We start from the raw sequence: 24,898 nt of genomic DNA, 5'->3' as shown, positions 1-24,898 counted from the left end.
CGTTAATAAAATATGTAGAGTTACGTGTGTACTGTACATAGAGAGGGGATAAACAGTAATTGGATAGGATAACTTGTGGAGATTATGTGGGCGATATGGGATTTTGATAACCTAGTCTAAATAAATTTGTTTTCAGGGAGCAGTTCCTGTGTGCTTTATGGGGGCGGCCATTTTCTGGTGGTCCTCAGCAGAAGAACGGAGCCGCCATGACCAGCGCTATAGGTAAGTCTGCGGGGAATTGAGGGGGGGGGGGGTTTAACTATAGCACCGCAGCCCCCGGCGCCCCCACATGCACAGCAACCCCCCCCCCGCGCGGTGGCGGGGGCTGCGGTGCTATAGTTATGCCGCTGGTTTAGAGACTAGAAGCAAGTCTTATAATGTGTTATGTTGGGCAGTCCACAGAGGTCCAATATATGTCGTAGAATGGTGAATGGGAGTAGGTAAAGAAAGTGCATGAGAGACTCAGATCTTGTGGAGAAGTCAGGCTGGAAAATATTTTGAGATAACCAAAGAGACTGCCAGTAAGGACGCAATAGCATTATCAAAAAATACTGTGGGAGTAAAATACCCTTGTACCCCATTGGGGTCCAAAAAGGGGTGCAGCAAGATATGGCAAAGTTGCATAACATAGAGGGGGTAGAGGACATTGATTGTGTCCAAGTTAGGTTGAAGGGCACTTAGACCCCCAATCTCTACCCCGCCAGGGGCACAAAAGGGGGCTGTCCACTACACAAACTGGGTCAGGCATGCAAGATATTAGAGAGTTGAATAACATAAAGGAGATACATGGGGTTTAAGAAAGAAAAACTGTGGTCAAATCTGGGGCCCACCACAGAGATGTGTATGCCAGTCACACCATGGCATAGAAAGTTCAAGTAATGCTAATTGCACAACTAAACTTGAGCAACGCCAAGTACCTCAGCTAGTGAGGGTATAAATTTGAGATTTTGCACAAGATATGAGCGCGTTCTGGATATATTTTTTGTGGTACAGTTGATTGTCATGTTATCAACTGAAATAAAAGATCAGACTGGTAACTACTACTGACTGGCGGTATTATCATCAGCTCTGTTTTGGAAATATTTAGTTTGAGGTGGCGAGATGACATCCAAGATAAACAGCAGAAAGATATTCAGTTACGCTGAACAATATAGAGGTGACAAATCTGGAGAGGATAAGTAGATTTGTGCATCATCCACATATTGAGAATACTGAAATGTGAAAGAGATGATGCACTTTCCAAGAGACATGGCGGAGATTGAGAAAAGCAAGGTACCTAGCAGGTGGATTCGGAGAAAAGAACAGAGAACGATTTTATAAGTAGGATGAAAACTAGGAGAGGCCCGTTTCCAAGTTTGTCAGAGAAAAGAAGAGTGGCCAACAGCATTGAATGCAGCAGAGATCTAAAAGAATATGTAGTGAGTAATGGACTTGGCTGTGACCAAATTATTTACTTCAGTACCTTAGTCAGTGCAGTCTCTGGAGTTTTGGGTATAAAAGCCTGACTAAAGTGGGTCCAATAGATTGTAGGGGCAGAGAAAGTGTGTGAAGGTGGTACAGCCAAGTCTCTAAGGTAGATTTGAGGGGCATCGGAGCGGAGAGATGGGATGGAAATTTGAGAGGGTGCTAGTGTCAGAATTCTATGTTTTAGTAAAGGGTTTAATCACTGCATGCTTAAATAGCGATGTTAAGATCCCAGTATAGAGAGGAAGAGAGATTACAGATTGTAGTTAAGGTTGGGAGAAGCACAGGAGACTGAGCGCTAATGTTTTGTGAGTGATCATTGGTTCTTATGTAATCACACACCATTTATAAGCGAATAAACTTTTAATAGATAATTAAAGCAGTTAATACATATATTAGAATAAATAATGTATTCAATATAAAATATCTACATTATAACATCTTCCAGGAGATGTCAAAGTTTCTCCCCATATACATATAGGTATACATTTAACCTATAATCTTATTGGTAAATACTTGGGACAGATACAGTAAAGAAGAGACGTGGTGTATGAATGTTGTGATTGCTTTCCTAAATTCAAGGAGGGTTTGTGGACTGCTCCCCACCAATAATCATCTAGGGGTGTGAGATTAGACAGACAAGGTGGCCATATGGCCTACAGATGAATCTGTCTCTAAACACATTGGGCTGTGTCACCATGCGGAAAGCTCAGATCATGCACATACTGTATGCACCAAAACTGGACAGCAGCCAGAAGCAAGACTTCTCTTACTGCAGGCAACAAGTATCGGAGATCGGCCGGGTATCTCTCAGCTGTTTGTTTAATAACTTAATAATAAATAGCTTTAATAACAGATATTCTGTTGTGTTATCTCTGCATAGTGAAATAAATAGCCTTTCTGCCTCATTAAATGCAGAAGCAAAATAAGAAGTGCTCTCTTCGGGTGCTGAAATCAGACCAAGCAGAGCGATTACTTTGTGGAAATTAATTATATTTGTTTGGAGGAATAATTATCTTGACAAATTTCTTATTATGCGCCTCAATCTACACAGAAGTCAAATGATAAGAATATTGCCTTTGCCAACTTCTTTCTCAGTTGTGACAGCTGAAACAAGGGTTCTTCCACATAGAGCCAACTTCTAGGTATCTAGGCATACAGTATCTTTCTGTGAAGAACAAGCTGTAATAAAAAGCAGCCCGAAAAAGTACAATATAGCTTGAGAAGCTGCATTTGGTCCCCCATCAAAACACAGTTCATACTTATAAAATAACGTTTATTTGGTGATAAAGGATAAAGCAGTTGCAGAACTAGCAGTGTTAATGGTAAGCATTGCATCTAGTCAACTGGTTGGCAACCTTGTACTCTGGTCATTAACTTCTCTATAAAGCCACCAATTTTCCACTCCGTCTGACATCTCAGACTTCATTTCCCTCCACACTCAGTCTCACTATTCCTCCACTTACCACATCTCTTCTCACCTCCTCTCACTCCAGCACCACTTCAAACAGGAGCTCAGTTGCTCTAACAGATGGTCTGCTAGTCTCCAGATCTTCAGATGAGACTTTATACAAGCATATCAGTCTCAGGACCTTTGGCTTCAACTGTACTGTAAATCCTCTTCTACTCTCAAAATTACCTCATTGCAAATATGTTTCCATGTCGACATTTGAGTGATGTGTCCCAAGTGTAAAAATATGCTTTGGGCCGCCATCATTTTATCCCACCCCAAGTCCAAAAAAGCCACATGTAGTACGCCACTTGGCCGCCAGATAATACAGACAGCTTTCTAGTACCAAATAATCTGTTCCAATATAATCTGTGTCTCCTTCAAACTCACCATTTCCTGATGTTGGCAGTACTGCTTTGAGGCTCCACATATGGGTCTGCTTTCAGAGAGTGACAGGGGAGATGCAGTGGATAAAAGGGGGAGAAACTACACTGATAATATTGATGACATCGATCATTGATACATCTTATCGTGTAGAACTACCATTACCATTGAGACTGCAGTCCAGGTGGCTGTGGACAGACTATTCAGAGAGCTCACCTCCAAGATTCTAGAGCAGCCAGAGTGTACACAGCAGCACGGCCATGTCTGGGATTGATGACAATCCAGGCGGTCCATGGCAATCTTGGATGGGTGGGTATTCATTGTTGATCATTAATGATGATGATCCTATAACCCAGTGGTTCCCAACCCTGGTCATCATGTATCCATACCAGTTCACATTTCCCAAGTCACCCAGCCGGAGCACTGTGCATCATCCAACTTTCACATCTTAAAAATTCACAGGTGAACTGGAAAATGTGAGCTGTTGGGGGTACTCGAGGACTAGGGTTGGGAACCACTGCTAAAAGCAAAAGGGGACCCCTCTTACTCCATAGGGGAGAGAGGCACAAAGGCTGCAACTTTGGTAATTGCACTACTGGTGCAGGCTCACTGAGTGACACTTGTTCCCTACCACCCCCCCTCGTCCCAATGGAAATTCTTGTTGCTTGGTCCTACAAGCCATAGTGTGTTTCTCTATCCTACCCACTACTCTACCAATGTTGCCCCATCTCTGGTTTTATTATTGCCTTTTCAGGTTAATATTCTGTATTTCATGTTATAGTTTTTATAAATGTTTTCCACTGAATGACGCAAGAGACACCTGGTGGCACCCTAAAAATAAAAGTTACCGATAACAATAAGTTATTAGGGAGAGGGGAAGATGTTTGCTTTAGCCTTAAAGCTCATCACCAGGTCAGAACCTCAAACTTGTGTTCATGGATTGAAATCTGCCCCCCAAAAATGATAGATTTGCAGTTCTCAAAAAAGAAAAAAAAGTTCAACAGCTATGTACAATTTCCACACTAGAATGTCAACATTTACAATATGGACATGGAGGCACATAATGTTGGCAGTACATGTCAGTGTTTCATTTATTAACCATTTCTTATATAGCGCATACATATTTCGCAGCACTTTACAGTATAGTTGAACATCCACATCAGTCCCTGCCCCAGTGGAGCTGACAGTCTATATTCCCTACCACATGTACACGCACACACACACACACATTCTAGTGTTAATGTTTGTTGGGAGCCAATTACCAGTATATTTTTGGATTGTCAGAGGAAACCAGAGTAACCAGACGGAGTACCCGGAATATACTGTACAAACTCAACTACAGTCAGGGCATGGTGGGAATCGGACCCATGACCTCAGTGTTGTGAGGCAGCAATGCTAACCATTACACCGTCCATGCTGCCCAGTGTTAGTTATAGGCTATGTCCAGATACAAAATGTCGACATGATGTCCAATGGCGCTGTTCAGATCATGTGGTCAAACCCAAGAAGGGCTGTCAACTATTGAAGTGTATTAAATGGTGTAATGTTTTACAAATACCTTCAGCACAACTGCACAGTCAGCCATTCAAAGACAGAACAAGCTGCAGTCCTATTGAACAAAGAACTAACTAGGCTATGTCTGGACAATAAGCCAGACACCCCGCTGGTGTTCTCCCCAGACCACAACAAGGGTTTAGTTTCATAAACAGAATGGGCAGCTAACATTACTACAAAGCTGCGCCGTTACCTGTGGTGGGTATAATTACAGGCTTATGCTTTGAAAACGCCCACATGAAATGGCAATAAAAGGGAGCTGCAGTTTGCCAAGTATGAGACAATACAGAACCTAACACCACCCAAAGTGAGAAAACCAGCCAGGGAGGTTTATTTGACAGCATAGAAACCAAGGACAAGAAAGTTTGTTGCAGAGGCCACTTCTTTTCCCTACCGCCAAAATAACTACTGAAATAATCTCTCAGCAATTTATCTTTGGAATACAGGTACAACCCCGATTTTCCGGAAACCGATGGTCCGGAACCTCTTTTAATCCGCACACATCGGTTGCCAGGGGGAAGGTAGGAGTTAATGTGTTTTGTCTGTAAAATAATTTGTGGGAGGGCTTAGGACAGCAGCAGAAGCAGCAGGAGGGCTTAGAAGGGAAGTGGGAGTGTATTGTAGTGCGGAAGGGGAGAGTAACGCTGCGGGGAAGGGCGGCGCCGTGCTGATTAGGTGAGCCTGAGATGTGCTGCGGAGGCTTGTAATCATTATACAAGCTGCGGGGGGGGGGGGGGGGGAGGGGGGAATCAAGCTGCGGCGGGTCACGCTGCGGGGGTCTCCCTGCATACAGGGTACACCACCGAAAATCCGGCAAAATCGGTAATCCGGCTCAGTGCTGGAACCGATGATGCCGGAAAATCGGTGGTGTACCTGTATTAAGAAAAAAGATGCCTCGTAACAAGTGCAGTGAAATTTGATTTTAATCCAAGGCATATTTTAACATATATATCATGAAGAAATGAACATGGACACTGACCAGGTTTAACCTAAGCACCTATACACTGATGGGCAGTGGCCCTCCAGTTTTCTTTCCCTGTTGCAACCTCTATTGAATAAATCAGAACTGGAGTAAAGGGTGAAGTCAACAGTCAATAAGTAAAAACCAAAAGGCCGATAATTCCAAATCATAGTCAGCATGGCTCGCTTCACCACTCCCAATCAAAGTCTACATGGATGGTAAAGTATGACAAAGTCATAACATTAAAATATTCATGAAAAACTCATAACAACCATTTCAAGTGTTGGCCATTGCCATGTTGATCTTTTGCTTGTGTTGAGGTTTGTCTATTGACCATATGGTGTTGACCTAGACATGGTCAACCTATCATCTGGATCCTATAGAGATCATACAGATGTGCCCCTTTATATATCTTTGTTAGCGCAATTTCTCAGAGCCAACCGAAGCCCAGCCTTTATCATAATCAGCAGCCAGCAATGGAATTGAAACCGACCTCTCACAGTGTGACAAGAAGTACAAATAAAATATAAACTATAAATCAAGAACGCCAATCACAAGACTCTTCAACACTACAGCTTTACTTCACTATATCATGACACAGTAATGCAAGAAGTTTGTCTAGAAAGCAAAAATCCTAAGTGACTAAACAGTTTAAAATGTGGTTTTGAAAACAATAAAATGCTTACAGTATACAGCTTATTTATACTAAAGTAGCATATAACTCTTGACATTCATAAACTTCAGTTGGGGGGGAAAGAACTTACCAAAAATGCTATTAAACTTCTTTTGGTAGACTCCCACAGAAAGCAGCTGTTAATGAAACGCATTGTGTTCCAGATTGCCATAGTGATTTTTTTAACACGGTAAACATTCCTCGATAAGATCTAGTAAAGAGATACATGAATGAACAATTTGGAAATATGTATGGCTCCTCCTGACACATTGAGAGACACATGTAGAGCTTTCCTCACATACAGAAAAATAAACTTTTTATTTACTCCAAAAATTCATCTTCACTTTCCTTAGTCATTAAACTAAAATGCCTCGCAATAAATATTTAAAAGAAAATATATATTTACAGGTTTTTTTTTTTATATATATATAGTTCACCATATTCCGTTGTAGCAGTTTATTTATTTACAGTTTCTTATATAGCGCAGCAGATTCAGTTTGGGCTACTGCATTATAACCTCTTTAAGGGTGAACCCTAAAAACATAGAATGTGGTGGCAGATAATGACCCTATACACACTTACGCACTAGGGTTCATTTTTGTCAGGAGCCAATTAACCTAACCGAATATTTTTGGATTGTGGGTGGAAACCGGAGTACCGAGATGAACCCAAACATAGGCAGAATATATAAACTTTACACAGTTAGGGACTTACTGGGAATGACACTTATTACCTCAATGCTGTGAGGAGTGGTTGCGTAATACAAGTGGCATGATTTATTTATTTACAGTTTCTTATATAGCGCAGCAGATTCCGTTGCGCTTTACAATAGTAGACAGTGATAAAACAAACTGGGTAACAACAGACTTGAAGGTTAGAGGGCCCTGCTGCAAGCTTACAATCTATAGGGATATTGGAGGGAAACACAAGGACAGGTGACAATAATAGCATAGCAGTCCCACCAAGTTGCAAGTCCAGAAGGGAAGCTATATAATACATAAGTGCCTCAGAGGGTTTTGCGTGTAGAACTTAAATATGATAGGCTTGCCTGAAGAGGTGAGTTTTCAGGGAACGCTTGAAAGTTTGGAGGCTAGTGGAGAGTCTTATTGTGCATGGAAGGGCATTCCATAGGATGGGAGCAGCCCGATGAAAGTCCTGTAATAGTGAATGGGAACTAGTGATCCGTTCAGAAGAGAGACGCAAATCTTGTGCAGAGCGGAGTGGTCGAGATGGGAGATATTTTGTGATAGAGAGATATATGCTGGTGTAGTATGGTTAATAGCTTTATATGCTAGTAGAAGTGTTTTATATTGAATACAGTAAGATACAGGCAACCAATGGAGGGACTGGCAGAGCGGATCAGCAGACGATGAGCATCTTGCAAGGAAGATCAGCATAGCAGCAGCATTTTAAATGGATTGTAGTGGTGAGAGTCTGTTCTTTGGAAGACCAGTTAGGAGACTATTGCAATAATCAATGCGGGATATAGTAACTACATAAAATGTTGAGAAATACAGTTAGCACGAAAATAACCCTAGTAAGGATTTTACAGCCAATGATGACACATAGTATGTGCTTTTTAAAGAGCCTTTTGGTCTTTTTTGTAAGGTGCAAAAAAGTCCAAAATATTATTTTAATACAAACCTTTTTTGAAAGCTTTGGGTTATCTTCAACAAACCGATTTTCTTTTGGATTAAACGTCCTAATACTTGCTCTGACCTGAGAAGTAAAAAAAAAAGAAAAAAGAAAGAAAGACAGAAAAATAAATTAGTATTGTAGATCAGTGAGCACAGATGTTGGACTTGCAAACTCTTTCTATAAACACATAGTCACTTTATGTTTCACAACTTACCGGATTAAAAATGAGATCAACTTCTAAATAAATCACTCCTTTCGAGACACTGGCCAAGTCTTTGTTCTTTAACAAATAAGCCACTTGCTGTCCATTTCTCACCTTGAGATAAAAAAAAAAAATCCTTTATAAAAATCCATAAGCAAAAAATAAAAAGTCTGCATCTTCCATATCATTTATTTGAAGTAATTTTTGGTTATAAACCACAGTTATTTTGTCAAATACTAGTCAGCAAGAGTAATATGTGCATTATAGAGATACAATTGTTATAATTGAAGTATTCAGTAATTGCAGACATGCACCACTTGGTACTTGGAAGGGATTTGAAGGGGGATCTGGTTTTGAGGTACACAATATTTAAATGAGGCAGACTAGAGGTATAACATGCAAATATGTAGCCACATCATGGGTGAAATGGAATAGGATGAGATTCAGAAAGTGAGAGATTTGGTAAATCTCCAGTTTTTTAAAGCGGCAATCATTTACACTGCAAAACCAGTTTGATTTTTTAAAACATGATTACATTTATTATTGATTTTTAATAATGTTTTAATGGGTTGCGTATGAAATCCGGGTAGTCAGAAGACTGATGGAGGAATTTCAATGGGCAAAGCCCTTAACCCCAACCTCCCTCACTCTGGCAACCTATCCCTTCCCTTCTAGCACCTAACCACACTACTTACCAGTGGCATGTGTCAGGATTCTGTTCGATGGGATCCTGCTGTTGGTCTCCTGACAATTGGGATATTGCATTCCATTTTAATAAATGCATACCCACAAAATAGTTGAGCAGAACCACATGGACGTAAATGATACCTGACTGTACTAAATGCCAGAAAAAATGTTTGGTGTAATAAACTGCAGTATACAGTGTAAGACTATTTGTTGCAGAATACATCTCATCTGTATGAAACAAAAGTCACATTTTGTAGGAAAAGGAAGAGATCGGAATTCTAGGTGGACGGTTAATGGTTACAAAGTGTCAACATAAAAAAAAAGATTGTGCTTAAGGTCAACAGGTACAAATGGTCGACAGGTTCAAATGGTTGGTATGACAATGGTCGCCACACATCTGGTCAAACAAGCATGGGGGTCATGTGTGGTTAAAATGGTAAATGGCATCCAAACAAAATGAAAGGGTGTTGACTTATTTTACACTTTTAGACTTTTCCGCGTCTACCTTTTGCATTTGACCTACTGACCCAATCCTACCATATCGGATCAACCCTATATGATTGGGGTGGACCCCATAAGACTGCCACCTAATTATGATTGATCGATGCTCCACACCCAATAGGAATTGTACAACTCAATTTACAGAAAAGTTTGTTAAATCTACTTTGTTTTAGGAGAGGTTCTCACAGTCAGAGCAAGATACAAGATTATCAAAGCTATACCCTATATGCAGTAATTTATAGGACACTGCCTTATACAAGATTCTAAGTAACACACCTATTCTTTAGGGAGTTTGTAAAAAAAAAAAAAAGGAGGTATTGTGTCGAGAAAACACCGTTAGTCCAATGAACTAAATGAAAGTGGAATAATACAATGCACATGACTTTTCTTTCTAAAAATAGACTTTCAAACGCCTTCATTATTATGATTTACATGAACCAATTACAACACATCTGCATAAAGATGTATGTATATGAGATGCAAAAAATACAAATTAAAAACAAATACCAATATTAAAAAAACAAAAAGCGATCATAACCTGCAACACAAGTCTATACCTACTCTACCAGTTATTATAATTGCTCATTTAGGCTACAAAAGAATCCAGCAGCTGCTTTCAAAAAATAAATTAAGCATCCAATTTCTCTCTATGACAGGGAAAATAATAAACTAGTAATTAAAAAAAATAAAATAAAATGAACATTTAGCTACATTCTTGCCCAGCTACTCTGCCTTTGTGACTCTGTCTTGCCAAGAATTTAATGAGCTTATCCTGACACTCAAGGGGTTAATAACCCAAAAATGCCACTTTCAAATTAAGAGGACATGCTTCTTAGGTGCGGGCAAGCTGCCCCTTTAGGCATATTAATAAATGTGTTCTAATGTCAGTATTGATGGAGAGCATTGTGTCACTTCCAGCCAAAATGTTCTTTACGGACACATTCCCTTTATACAGGTGTAGTTAAAGAACCATCCACAAGTCCATAAAGATAGCTGAAAGACTGGGCAGCTCTTTAAAATGAGCTTGCACAGTCTGCTAGAGGATCCCACAGAACATTTGGCACAGAGTGGTGCTGTACAAGAGCATCTGCTCAAGCCTCTCGCTTCCAATAACATCACGGATATGGGAACTTTGGGACATGTTAACTCATCAGAAACTACATAAAAGTACAGGGAGCAGGAGCCATTCCTTTGTAAACATTGCCATGTTCACTCAGACAGCCTTACCTACAGTCGAAAGGGAAGGCAGAACCAAGCACAGAAGAAAGGTGCTTCATCAAAGATGGTTATGTTTCCTAAACTACAGTATTATGTGCTATAAATATGTAACGTACTGTATGACAGCTTACCTTGTGTGTCTGTAATTTATTAAGAAGCCCAAATGGTTTGGTAATATTTAAGATGCAATAAAGCTTCAATGGCGTGATTACATTGGCAAAACAATGTGGAAAAAAATAGGCAAAAGGTTTTTTTTTTTATACATAAACAAACGCCTCTCTAACAAACAGTCTAAGACATATGTTAAAGGGGCCGATTTATCCAAAATAGAAATGGAAACTCAAAAATAACAAATCTTGAGATAGGTTGACATGGTTTTTTGTTATTAGACATCAACACCTGTCACTCTCGCATGAACCCCCTGGTCCAAATTCTGTAAGTTAGTTGATCCTCCTTCAACGATACTCAACAGTCATTGGGCGGTATTGAATGAGGCTGATTCGCCAGGTTTTTATGGCGATTTTGTGCTGTAAGGCGAATTTCTGACTAAAACGGTGAATCACCCTATTCAATGACCAGATGGCGAATACATTTCAAGGTTTTTTTCGCCATGATTCACCGAGTAGCAATCGCTATCTTTTTATGGTGAAGTGGAAGGTGAACTTTTAAAATAAAGTGTTTTGTGTTTTACAATTGGTGTCAAAAAATCTGGAATTTTATTCTGAGGAGGGGCATGCTATTTTTATGTGCTGTAAGCACATGAATATATATTTAATTTAAAAAAAATGTTTTTTTTTTTTTTACACAGACCAGCCAGCAGGGGGCCGGAGCCGAGCCGCTCATTAGATATTCATATATTCACTTCACCCGATCATTACATATTCATGATCGGGTGTAGTGAATATATCCGGTCCCCTGCTGGCACCCCCGGGGGCCAGCCTGTGCTGCCTGGCACCCGGGGGGCCCACCTCCCCCCCACAAACGTTCTGGGGCAGGCAGGGAGACTTCCATCTCCCTGCCTGCCACCGTCCTCAGGCTCCCTGCGGCGTCCGCCGCAGGAGCTCAAATTCGCCGGTCAGGGGCAGCGAGCCCCTGACTCGTTGAATGCCAGAGCCGGCGAGGCTCCGGAACACAGCGAGCAGTGGCGAATGTGCAGCGAATCCTAAACAGGATTCGCTGCACATCGCCGGTATTCACATTGAATACCGCCCATTGAGTGATGCCCTTTTTATGTCTGAATGTTAATGAGACACTCACTGTATGGTCTACCAAATGGACAATGCTATAAAGAGGAAGAGTAGGTAAGAGTAGGTGCTCACTTTAAAATGATTATTAGGGCATATGCCTCATGGATTAGTAGACATTCCTAGGTCAGAAAAAAAGCCTCAATCATTAAGTTCGAAGTAAAGCAGACAGTATGGGCCCCTTATCAATAAGAATTTTTTAAGCTGGTCTGCAGCTGTGTACAAGTTCCACCTCACTGGACCTGCCAGGTGCAATACCCATAGCAAGGAGTTATTTTTGCACCTTATACACCTGGGTTTGAATTCATCATTCACCTATACAGTATATTATCAGTCATACTGCTCTTGATTGATAGTGGACCATAAATTAACTTAATCTTAATAATTTAAGAACAATCACAAACGTGCACATACAGTAAAGGCACAGTTATTTGCCAACTGTCCACCCAAATCTGGGTAGTGCCTAACTACAGTTGGGACAGTAGATGACACCTACCATAGACCACCTGTATAGCTGGTAATTGAAAACAATAAAATTACAATTACAATACTGAATGACACAGACAAATATGCATTTCCCCTGGACATTTACAGTTTATGGGCGGGATGTTTTAACATTCGCTCCCATTATCGCCGGGCATCGCATTGGCATGACGGATCCCTCAAACAGCGTAAGAAGTAAGAAGCCATACAGCATATAGAAATGCGGTAAAAACCCTGAAAACTGGGTTTTTACCGCATTTCTGCTTTACAGAATCTCCCCCTAAGTCAATACAAACAAAAACCTACATCTTTCGGAAAAATAGAGCTACCTAGTGCAGTGGTCCCCAGGACATCTCAAACCATTCATGTTTTACAGGTCACCCGTCATGTGCACAGGTGTGTTCATTACTCACTGACACATTTTAAAGAATTTACAGTTGGAAAACATGTACGGTTTGGGGTCCTAACCAAGTGGATCTAGTAAACCTTAGTGGTAGGATTAACAGACTCAAACTAATTTTCAAAGAAAGTTTGAAGATTTCCGTAACAAAACAAACAAAAAAAATTAGATTAATAATAATTTCCGCTAAATGTTGGAAGAGATGTATCAAATCTTGGAGAGAGGAAAGTGGAGGGAGAGAGAGAGAGAGAGAGAGAGAGAGAGACAGAGACAGAGACACAGAGAGAGTGTAACAACTAATCCGCTTCGATCATTTTTCTAGCACAACACACTGTAAAATTTCCATTAAAAGCTGACTGGCTGATACTATATTTCTCTCCACTTAATCTCTCCAAGTTGATAAACCTTCCCCATTGTATCATATCAGAGAGCATTCACTTACCGTGAGCAAAGGAATAACAACTTTTCCAAGAAAATCAGGTGGCTTATCTCCATCTTCGTCAAACACTGTTACCTCTAGTGCATCATGAAGATCTTTAATTGGACTAAAAAAAAAAAAAAAAAAAAGAACAGTGTCAACTTCCTTTGATTTTAGCTAAGACTGTAAAAAAGCTTAGTACAGAAATTAGGGAGGAGACATGATTGAGGCTGTCCACTTTATACTTCGAACAGAACAACACTATCCTAGATACATTTGCGGAAAACCATGGTAACCCCGGAAGGTCTCCCAATTCATGTAGACACAGAACTATTGTCACGTGAATATTCATGTCGCAAGAGTCTAGCAAAGTGAATAAACATAATGACGAAAAATGTAGACGAATGAGCGCTTCAAGAACACAGATGTCCATGGTATAAGCGAGAGATTTTTGCAGGTATATACAACATATGTTCTAAATTCCCAGCTTATTTTCTGATATCTAGAACATATTCAGACAGTTGCATTAAAGGGAATTTCTGAAATGCTTTTACACCCAGGCATTCGATTCCAGGTTTGTGACACAGGAGAAATGATTCTATCTAATAAACGCAAAAAGTTTTCAATATAGACCACACACAGCCACTTAATTTAGCACAACAAGTCTTGAGTGTCTCAGATCCTACCAGGTGCCAGAAACTGAGAATAAGATGCTGCCAAAATGTTCAGCTGGAATCTGAAAAGACTCCAACTTTACGGCTAATTTACATATGCAAATTGTCACTTTCCATTTAACAAGGCAGAAAAAAAAACAGGTCCTCAAAACACTTCTTTGAACACTTTGTTTTAGTAAAGTTAATGTATTTTGACCCTTGTACTGTACATAAAATGAAAGTAATTCTGTTTACAAATCTGGCAGATTTTTCCTATACCACCAGTCAAGTACATCCCAAACTAACCTCTGGACACCAAAGGAAAATAGATTTCATAATTTCCCGGAAAACGTACAGACACACCAGTGACAGGTCTCTCAAATATGCTAAAGTTGCACTGTGCACAGTAGGTGGTTCCTCTGTTGTCACTCTATGCAAATAATCAGATGGTGCTGTAGCATTACCTGCAGCTATTTTACTCCTGTACCACTGAGCTGGTGGGTGAACAGATCTGTCAGTAAGTGGGGACTCCCTGTAGATGTAACCTTCTGCTGTCATAACTGCTTTCCAACATCACACACCAGCCAGAAATAAACATTTTAATCAACAATAAATCAGAAATATATGCAACAAAACAGACGTTTACAAATCTATTTGAGGGCATGACCAGGTTGAGCCTCGCCAAAAAATAAAATGTAGGAGATTGTCACTCCATATGTACTTCTAAAGCCATCACTTGACAGTGATGGCTTGTTTGTGCCATGTGGTAATACATGGGTAAAACAATGCACAGCAATTGTCAAACGCATTTAGAAATTGCATGGTTTCAGATTCAATAGCTGCGTCTAAAGACATAAAAGGGAGCTGTAGATGGAAAGATACTCACAATGTGAAGACTTTATTCCATTCTGGGTTGAGGTTTTTGTAAACAGTATGAGTCTGTAATCGATCGTTCCCTACCTCCAAGACGCAGAAAGGGTCACTTTTACCTGGCAAACAGGAAAGACCATATTGTTATACGGAACTGTAACACTATAGAAACACAGAATTTGACAGCAGAGGAGAAAAAAATGGCCCATCCAGATTCAGGGGTGTAGCCAGAACTCTGCTAGCCCCACACCAACATTTTGAAGAAGCCACTGTCCTAAAGCTTCTAGTGTGATACCTCAATGCAGCAGTCACTTATTTTACATCCCATAATAGTGCCTTTTGTTTACATCAAGCCACATTGTAGGGCTGCCAGTACACATTATGCAACACAGTACCCCCTATTCACATTATAACATACAGTGTGTCCTCAGTTCATATTATGACACATTAGTGACCCCATTGCCATGAGCAGTAACAGGGTCATAACTAGATACATTGTAGTCCCCAAGGCAAAAGTGTGTAAGGCCCTGTATGCATCACCCAATGGGTAAAAATGTATACACATGTAATTTTGACAGGGAACGTGGGTCTCTCCCAGGTTTGGGCCCCATCACAGCCTGCACCTATGGTAACTACACCCTTGGTTAGGGTATTAGGGTTTAAATTAGCATTAGTTTAGGGGACTGTGTTGGGTGATAGGGTATTAGAAGTAAGGTTCTAGGGTTGGTTTAGTGGTTTGGGTTAATTTATTAGGGTTAGTTTATGGATTGGGATTATGGTATTGCGGTTGGCTACTAGTGAAAATAAAAGGCAAGTTTGGAAACTAGCACCATGACCCATGCAGTCAGATTCCAAACCGTCCTCACCACACCACCTCAGCCTGTCCCATTACAAGCCTAATAAGTTCTTGCATTAAATATTGATGTCACCCATTTTTTTTTCATAGAATTTCCATAGCAGACTTTTATCTACATATTAAAATATATACAGAATTGAGCACACTTCCCATAATGGAGTTCCCTCTACTAGTTAGACTAGAATACCACTTATGGTCTTATACAGTTTATTTGAGAAACCAAAATGCGGCAAAGCCAAACAATCAAGACCGTATAATGGTAAGGAAATATTAAAGGCAAAGGAAAATATGTCACAAATTTATCTTTTGCCTGTAACGTCCAGCCCTCCACTCACCCCTCCTAATCCTTATTTAGGAAGCAGCTTTTATTCAGTATCCGGATCCCTCACAGAAAACGGCTAGTAGTTTGTCATTATAAGCCAACACCACATGACAAAAACAATGACAAATGGTCAACCCAAGCAAAAGGTTGACATGGCGTTGGTCGACACATGAAAAGGTTGACATGAGTTTTTCACGATTTCCCAATTTTTATGACTTTCTCCTGCTTCTCCATCCACGTGGAGTCAGATTGGGAATAGTAAAGCATGCCGAGTACAGTGGTAGTGAAGCGAGGCACCTGGACCGAAGCATGGCAAGCAAAGCGAACCATGTAAGGGGATGCGGTACACTATTTGGGGGTCTATGTGCTCAGATATTGACATTGACACCAAAAAACTTGAAAAACGAATGTTGCCCTTTCGCCAATGCCAACCTTGTGCTTGTGGAGTTTTTTTTAATGCTGACATTTGGTGCAGCCATTGTCTGTGAGAAGATCCAAACCTCTTTTATTCTCATATAGAGTAATTACAGTCCAACATGTTAAAGGCCCCCATACACTATGCGATTTGGCCCTGATTTTACCTGATTCTGGCAAATCGGGACAAGAAATTGGGTGAAATCAAGCCAAATCACGTTTATGACATCCAATCCACGGTCCCGTGCATATCAGACTTGAATAGGAGGTCGGACAGGCTGAACATAAAATAAGTAATATGTGAAGCAGTCAGCGGTACATTTCGGAAGCTATTTAGCACTTGTGATGTATCGCATCCGATACTTGGTGAATGTCACACTTGTCGGTAGAGTGGGTAAGTGCCGGGCAGGAGTGGCGCTCTCCACGCTCTGCATCCCTGGCGGGCTGCGAAGGGCAGATTAAAAAAAAAAAAAAAAACATGCAAAACAAAGGGTGGCTGCTTATATCTTTACCATCTATGTTCACTTTTTCCATTACAATTTCAACAAATCCGTGCATATGCATGCACTGTTGCAGAACTCCACACAGTATCTCTCACGTAGTACAACATAATACACGCTAAAGAATCTAAACTGGCTGATCATATCTGTCTGTTGACGCGCTGTGAAGTCCTCCACTGAGGCACTGAAGCAGTTAAACGAAATACAAACACTGGGTCTGGCTGCAGATTGTCCTTAAGTGCCACATATTAGCACTGTTATTTCCTCAGCGAAAGTTACACTGGTAATCCATAAACTTTACCAGCCATCACGAAAAACACTATCAGCAAAAAAACATTATCTTGACAGAATAACTGCCTTTTAGGTTTATAGCTGCAGCGCACGACTCTTACATTGATTTTTTATTTCTACATATGTTGCACTAGTGGCTTTTTCCCAAATTGCTGAACTGTGGTTAATGATGAAAAAAAAAATGTAATGGAAACTGATCGCTTGGTCTTGCCGAATGCAGGTTAAAAATCGTTTCACTGTCATTTGTTTTGAAGGCTTAGTTTCAAGACAGCGAATGCACTTTATTGATCCCATCAACACACTCACAAATCGCTCCCGGGCCTTGGTTTTTAAAAACCTTTTACAAAATGGGATATTTCCAAACGCTTTTGCAGCTTTAAAATCTTTGTATTGAACTACAGCACTTCAGATATAAGCACTTCCTTGTATAAAAATGGATGACATGGGCTACTCTATAATAGGCATTAAGGTGAATAACTTTTAAAGTGCAAAATAACACAGTTTGGTAATATTTTAGAGGGGAGAGAACTGTATTAACTTCGTCTTTCCCTCAATGTCATAATCTTCGTTGATTCAAAATGTTGGGTTTTTTTTTCAAGTTTTTTTTTTTTTATTGCATGCCTATGAAACTTTATACTATATCATAAATAAACTGCCCAGTCAGCAGAAAGGCATGCCAGTGCAGGAGTTTTATGCTTTGTTGATAGAGCACACATACAAAAAGAAACAAAAACGGTACTTGTTTCCTAGAACGGCGCCCATCGCGGGCATCGCATGCCATTATAATGGCATGCGATGCGACCGATGCGATGTCCGCGATTTTACATAGAAATGCATGGTAAAATGTAAATCGCGTCGGTCGCATAGCATGCGGCCCAAAAAACGTGGCGAGCACAGCGAGCCCGCGAAGGGGGGCGGTACGCATCCTCCGACCTTTTCATACCCCCACTATCCACGTCGGCGTGGAGTTGAGAATAGAAAGTGTGGCGAGCACAGCGAGCCCTGCGAGGGGACGCGGAATACGAGCCCGAAGCGTGGTGAGCGCAGCGAGCCCCGCGGAATACATGTTAAGTAATCCGTGTCCACTCGCCACGCTTCGGGAGCGTGTTCCGCGTACGCTCGCCATGCTTCGGGCTCGGTGGCTCGCCACACTTTCTATTCTCAACTCCACGCCAAAGTGGATAGTGGGGGTATGAAAAGGTCGGAGGACGCGTACCGCTGCGCTCGCCTTCGGGTTGACGTTGATCGTGGGGTGGCGTTAACAATTGGGGGGGGCCATTTCACACTTCAGGGTGGGTATTTGGGGTCTGTGGGCCATTTAACATTGTTCCCTATGTTAAATCGGGTCAATCGGGCCATTTAACATTGTCCACTATGTAAAATCGCGGTAATCGCGTCGCATGCGATTTTTTTGGCCGCATGCGATGCGACCGACGCGATTTTTTCCTTGCGATGCCTAAGATCAAAATCGTGGGCGCCGTTCTAGGAAACAAGTACCACAAAAACTACTGAGTCCATGCCTAGCAAACATTTTACATTATGCAACGGTACTACTTATGTGCACAGTATTCAGAAACCTTTCATGACCGCCTTTTATGTATTTTTAAACCTGTTTTGTACCATGAATACATTTTATGAAGGAAAAGATACCTTGATGAGCATTTATACCTGCATTTGATCGTGAGTAACGGTATGCCACTGTGTTTATGCATGCAAAGATACCTTGATGTGTGTTATTATACATAATATTGTGTCAGTTTGGTACGCCAATCTACTCCCCTATAGAAGCAAATTTGATTGGAATAATATTCAATATAAGCCTGTCCTTCACATTTGTTTCCTCCATACTTTTATTTATTTTTGGAGCCGTGATCCTCCAAGACCGGAGAAAAACACCCAAAAGGAAAAAGCAAGTGGAGAAGGGAAGTCATTTTATTTTCATTCATTTTTTTTTAATTATTATATATTTTGGGATATCCCTACAGATTAGACCAGGCTGGTCCCTATCAGATAAGCGCCACGTTACTCTACCAAAAACCCATAAAAAATTTCAGCTCAAAGTCGCCCAGTGTGTATGGGCCTTAAGGAAGCTCCTAGTCTGCAACAGCTGGAACTGTTGTATGCTTAAAAGCATGCAAAATATCCCTTTGTTATTGTAATTTATAGGGTTTTAATTTTGAGGGTTTAGTTCCACTTTATGTAACAGGTAAAGTGTACTGTATGCGTGGTATATTTATCCACATATATTATCCAAATAGACTGTCTCCCAGGGACAAATACTGTATAATCAGGTGTCGGTGTTATCAATCCATGTTCCTCTGTGGTTCTTATGTTTTAAAAACCTTTACAGAGCTTAAGTGAAGAGAGAACAACTTCGTACATGCATCTCCACAAAATAATAAAAGCAAAGTGATCTCTTATGAGTGGTACCAGGTCCTGTAGAGGTGGACAGAAAGGATCAGAGTTGCTGAGCGTAGGCGGGGGCACACTGGGAAAATGTATAGTGCAGGGAGAAAACAAGAGGGTTAAGAGCACTGTTCTTAATAGTTTACAATCTTCAGCAGGGATGGCCAAACCGGTCCTGGAGAACTACCAACAGTCCACGTTTTCCAAATCACCTAGTTGGTGCACAGCTGTAGTCATTACTAACTGTCACATTTTCAATCATGTGCAGCATTCATTCCTAATATAGATCCACAGGTTGCCTGACAAACATGCACTGTTGTTAGATCTTGAGGACAGGTTTGACCACCCCTGATCTACAGAAGGTTGAGAGAAAAAGGATGTTTAAGGCCTTGTTCTTGTGCAGTACAAGCAACTTTTCAAGAAGCCTAGTTTCTCAATAAGAGATCAAAGAATTCCGAAAAAAATAAAAGCATAATAGTGGATATCATATCAAATTAGTTTTAAATGATAATTTTACAAGATGCATATTCAAATAACTGTTTTTTTTTTCATCTTTGCAATTGACCGGGGGGAGATTAGCCTGCGAAGGGGTGGTGAAATTGCAGTGCTATTTAATACCCCTGCAATGCCGACTTAACCCCTTTCATGGGTATTTGGATTGGCCCCTATGAATTAGTGCTACAAATTAACCACTTAGGGCAGTGGTTCCCAAACTGTGCGCCTAGGCTCCCTGGGGTGCACTTGCAGGGGTGCCTCTGTTTGGTGGTCCAGAACAGATTCAAATTATTTATGGTCAATGTAATAGGCAAAACCAGAGCTTGTAGCTTCCAGTTTTAAAATATGTGGATAAACAGAAGTGAATCCTGTCCCTCACCACATAACTGGACCTAAGGATGAAATATAAGCACAACTTATTTAATTTAATATTGATTTCTGAAATTCTCGGTAGCAAACTTTGCACCTAGGGGTACAGTGACAAATATTCTGATAATCTAGGGTGCCGTGATGCAAAAAAAGTTTGGGAACCACTGACTTAGGGATCAACTGAATTATAAGTGAAGAGGGCAAGTTGCTGTTGCAGCGATGTGTACACACCGGCAATAGCACTTACAGTGTTGCCTGATCTCATCCTGGATTTTCAGATTATTGTATGCACTCCTACAATGCTGCGGACTAATATTAGTGACTTTGGTGGTAACAAAAAAGTAGCATACAGTCACACCTACACACGCCACAATGAAGTCGCAGATAATTGGACTGATCCCTTAAGTCATATCAAATAAAGCTTTTTGTTTACAGCTGTGAAGGGGTTAACATCCAAAAGTATCACTAAATGCTATACAGTATGTTGATTAGAACTACATAAAAAAAAAGAGAGACAGACAGACAAAGAGTGAGAGAGAGAGAGAGAGAGAGAGAGAGAGAGAGAGAGAGAGAGAGAGAGAGAGAGAGAGAGAGAGAGAGAGAGAGAGAGAGAGAACCCATTGAAACACAACAGAAAAAAAGTCCATCTCACCCTGCAATTTTGTTTTCTGAACACTGCTTTTGGTCAGTGAACAAATGCAATCTGTGCAAATAACATGCACATGTATAAAAACTAGTCAATGAGGCAGAAAAGTCATTTCACATTGACAAAACGATTATCTCCAGCATCAAAAACTCTGCTGTGGTTCAAATCCAACCTGCTCATGTTCTGGTGGTGGATGAATGAGTGTTCAATTCAAAGTCACCAAATGAAATAAGGATGAGCTTATAGCTTTTCACTGTTCCGAAAGAAAAATCCAAATGAATCTGGGAACTGTGCAGTGTCGGAGCAACCAAAGTAGGGCATCTAAATAACATTGCATTTGGCTAAGTGAAACGTTATTCACAATTAAACACATTACACCATGAAATGTATAAATCCACAGCCAGGACTGTTCCTGTAACGCAACACTAGGGACACATTGGAAATACTGCTGCAGTAGTGGCCTGCATTCTATACATTCTGCATACTGACCCTAGTGTAAAAGCATAAGTAATATTTCAAGAGGACCTGTTGCAACACTTATGGTTGTGATAAAAGATGGAAAACAAAGAATTTGAAATCTTTATCCAAAATGTGCCTTTCGGAGGGGGGGGGGGGGGGTGGATGGGTCGACAGTTCTTAGGTTGACAGCCAATAGGTCAACCACTATTGGTTGACAAGCAAAAGGTCGACATATGAAAAAAGGTAGACATGTTTTAGGAAAATTGGAGGATTTAAATGGACATTTCACCCATGTTTATACACTTAATAGTGTAAGTGTCTGTATATTCATTATATGCAATCAAATTTCTCAAAGCGCTGAATACACTGGTTCCTTCTTGTTTACACCATAGAGGTGTCTGAGATCTGGGAATGCCGAAGAAATAATTTGATGGTCACCGGTCATCGAATGTTTTCTCCCCCGCACCCAAGGCTGCGAATGGTTGATTATGCAAATCACCCATTTGCATGCCTGTGGGGGGTTCGGTGGTGTAGTTTTAAAGTTGCTGTGAGAGATCCTCAAAATATCAGCTAAAATAGGCAGCGTCACTAACAGCGACTTTTCTTGTTTTGGGTACAATATTTAACTGAACTGAACTTAAAGGAAAAGAACAGTTGCTGTGAGGGATGCTGGGCTTTTTAGCGGCTATTTTAAAGAATCACTCACAGCAACGTTGACACACAAAGGGTTAAGTATGAGAAACCACCCTTTTTTTTTATAGAAAACTCATGTCGACTTTTTTTCCATGTAAAACTATTAGTTGTGTCGACCCTTTGATCAGGTTGTCCTAATGCATGTCGACATTTTGACTGTCGACTGCATCCCTTCTTTATTTTATGGTCCAGGAAACCAACAAGTGCACCAGTAGCATATCTAACATAGGTGCAAGCTGTGCTGTGCTCATGGGCCTCTGGTTCCAGGGGTGGGGAGGGGGGTGGTATAGCTCACAGACCATATCTAGTTAGACAGCCACAAGAGCGACACTGAGAAAAGGTTGACATATGAAAAGGTCAACATCTGTTTTTTATGTTTCTTTTGTGACTTCAGCACATAGACCCCCAATTATTGTACCGCGTCCCCTCGCTTTGCTTGCCAGGCTTTGGGTCCAGACACCTTGCTAAGTTCGGCACAATTTACCATTCCCATGCCATGTGGATAATAAAGCAGGAAAATATGATTAAAAACTCATGTCAACCTTTTTATGTGTCGACCTTTTGTCACTGTCGACCTAGACCTTGTCTGCAAGTTGTTTGGATCCTTCCAGGGGGTCCCACACTGCAAAACCTGCACCTATTTCTTGAATACTTACCATTTCAGAGTCCAGCGTCAGCGACAGCAGCACGGAACAAATCACTGGGAAAATGGTGAGGGGGACATTCTCCCAGTGTTTTCAACACAAACAGTAGGAAGAGAGTCAAGAATATAGCCACCATGCCATTTCCCTGGAGACATATGTGGACAGAACTAGGGTCTCCTAGTGACCCTATTGATAAGAGTCCCTCTGCTTTTCCAGCTAGAGAGGAGAGGGCCCAGACATAGGGTGCACACGAGCCCTCTCCTCTCTTCATACGTCTCTGAAAAGCACCCGATGCCAGACACTAGTACTTATTTTGAAGATGTTCCTTAAGGCCCACACACAATGGGCGACAGCATGTTTGACCGGCTTTCAGCTCAAAGCCGCCCAGTGTGTACAGCCCAGCTGCGCGCTCCCGCATCATCGCCGGGAAAGCCGCTCCTCTGCTGGTTATACCAGCAGATGAGTGGCTTTGAGGATGGCTTTGTATAGCACTGCACTACGCAAAGCCGTCCTCCCCCCTCCATCGGCGATGGGCAGGCGGAAATCCGCTCAGTGTGTATGCACTGAGCGGCTTTACCCCCAGCGATTAATGCTATCATCGTTGTCCATACACGCTCGGCATAGTCACCCAGTGTGTATGGACCTTTAGCTCATCAATACCACACTACAGAAGGATGTGAAGCGCACTGAAGTACCTGAAAAATCTGCAGCGAGGAGATCTTCTGCTTTTAATACTTTGACTTGCAGGAAGCCTATATCTTTCATGTTCTGGAAAGAGTTTTTCAAGCACTACAGATAAAGAAACAAACAAAACTTTCACGATTGCCTGCTATCACGGATAATCAAGATGCTGAACTCCTACAACACTTGGTTCATGCGGGCTGATTAAGGGGGCAGATGTAGAATGTTTAAACCATTATTAGGGGATGCGGATAACTTTACATGTATTCCGCATCCGTTCGCATTGCTGCGCTCGCCACACTTTATAAAATAAACTCCACGCCGACGTGGATAGTGGGGGTATGAAAAGGTCGGGAGGACGCGTAACCGCATGCGCTCGCCACGCTTCGGGGTGTCGTGGATAGTGGGGGTGTGCATGGGTGCTTTTAAAATGAAATACCATCACATCTCATTGCATGAGTGTTATACAATAAAAAAATCGCATGGCACTAAAAATTAACAAAGGAAAATTGCATCGCATAGCAAAATTGCATGCAATGCGATTTTCCTATGGTGCCATACGTATGTAAATTAGCCAATGATAAAAGCAAGCTGAAATAATGCCCAGAACCCAGGTCCCAACAAATTGTGCAGAAAAAGATGGTGGAGGCTGGACATTAATGCTGTAGAAAAATACACTATGAGATGTAAAACAGGATCCGGCCTCCAGAAGATGGAGAGTCTAAACATGGTCCTTGATGGACCATGTTTCTCTGGCTGCTGGGTAAGTGAAGACTGAGTAGTCAGGGGTAATCTGCTACCCACATGATTGCTCTTAATTGGAATTATTTTTAACAGACTGGGTGATATAATTAGCGATATCGCTCATTTTAGCCCTTCTGAGCAATATTGCTCATCATAGAGCCCATGTGTGTATTAACCCCCTTCATCTTCTGTGCATGTACAGACGAGGGAGCAGACCGTTAACTCGGGACATCCTGCAGAATGAAGCATGACCCCCGCTGCTGCCAACACCATCGCTCGAATCGGCAAGTGTGTACGAATCGGCAAGTTTGTACGCACTCGGCGATGCTGACACAGTGCCAGGTCCCTGTGGCTGAGCAAATGTTAGGTGTGTAGGCACCTTAAGGATTGCCAAAAAGTTACACCAAAATGAAAAACACAAAGTCAAGCATACATTTTCTTTTGGCTTTGCAAATTCTTTGTCATTTTTTAAATGTTTGTGTTGTCAGCATTCATGCATGTTTATACTGCAGTGTATATACTGCAGTGTATACAGTGTATATATATATATATATATATATATATATATATATCCTCAG

At 41.2% G+C, this 24,898-nt stretch overlaps 1 protein-coding gene across 1 annotated transcript in view; it reads right to left on the bottom strand.

Moving 5' to 3' along the window:
* Window positions 1-24,898, bottom strand: part of MCTP2 (multiple C2 and transmembrane domain containing 2) — a 181,184-nt gene that overhangs the window by 40,201 nt on the left and 116,085 nt on the right. The window contains exons 13-18 of the mRNA XM_083184241.1: window positions 23,591-23,684; window positions 14,817-14,919; window positions 13,302-13,404; window positions 8,339-8,440; window positions 8,131-8,205; window positions 6,578-6,697 (exon numbers count right to left, since the gene is read on the bottom strand). Of these exons, the coding sequence (XP_083040367.1) occupies window positions 6,578-6,697; window positions 8,131-8,205; window positions 8,339-8,440; window positions 13,302-13,404; window positions 14,817-14,919; window positions 23,591-23,684 (597 nt within the window). The remainder of the gene's footprint in view (window positions 1-6,577; window positions 6,698-8,130; window positions 8,206-8,338; window positions 8,441-13,301; window positions 13,405-14,816; window positions 14,920-23,590; window positions 23,685-24,898) is intronic.

This window comes from Crinia signifera, chromosome 4 (genome assembly GCF_055691185.1).
Source record: "Crinia signifera chromosome 4, ASM5569118v1, whole genome shotgun sequence".
NCBI lineage: Eukaryota > Metazoa > Chordata > Amphibia > Anura > Myobatrachidae > Crinia > Crinia signifera.
This window is presented reverse-complemented; position numbering and strand designations above follow the sequence as displayed.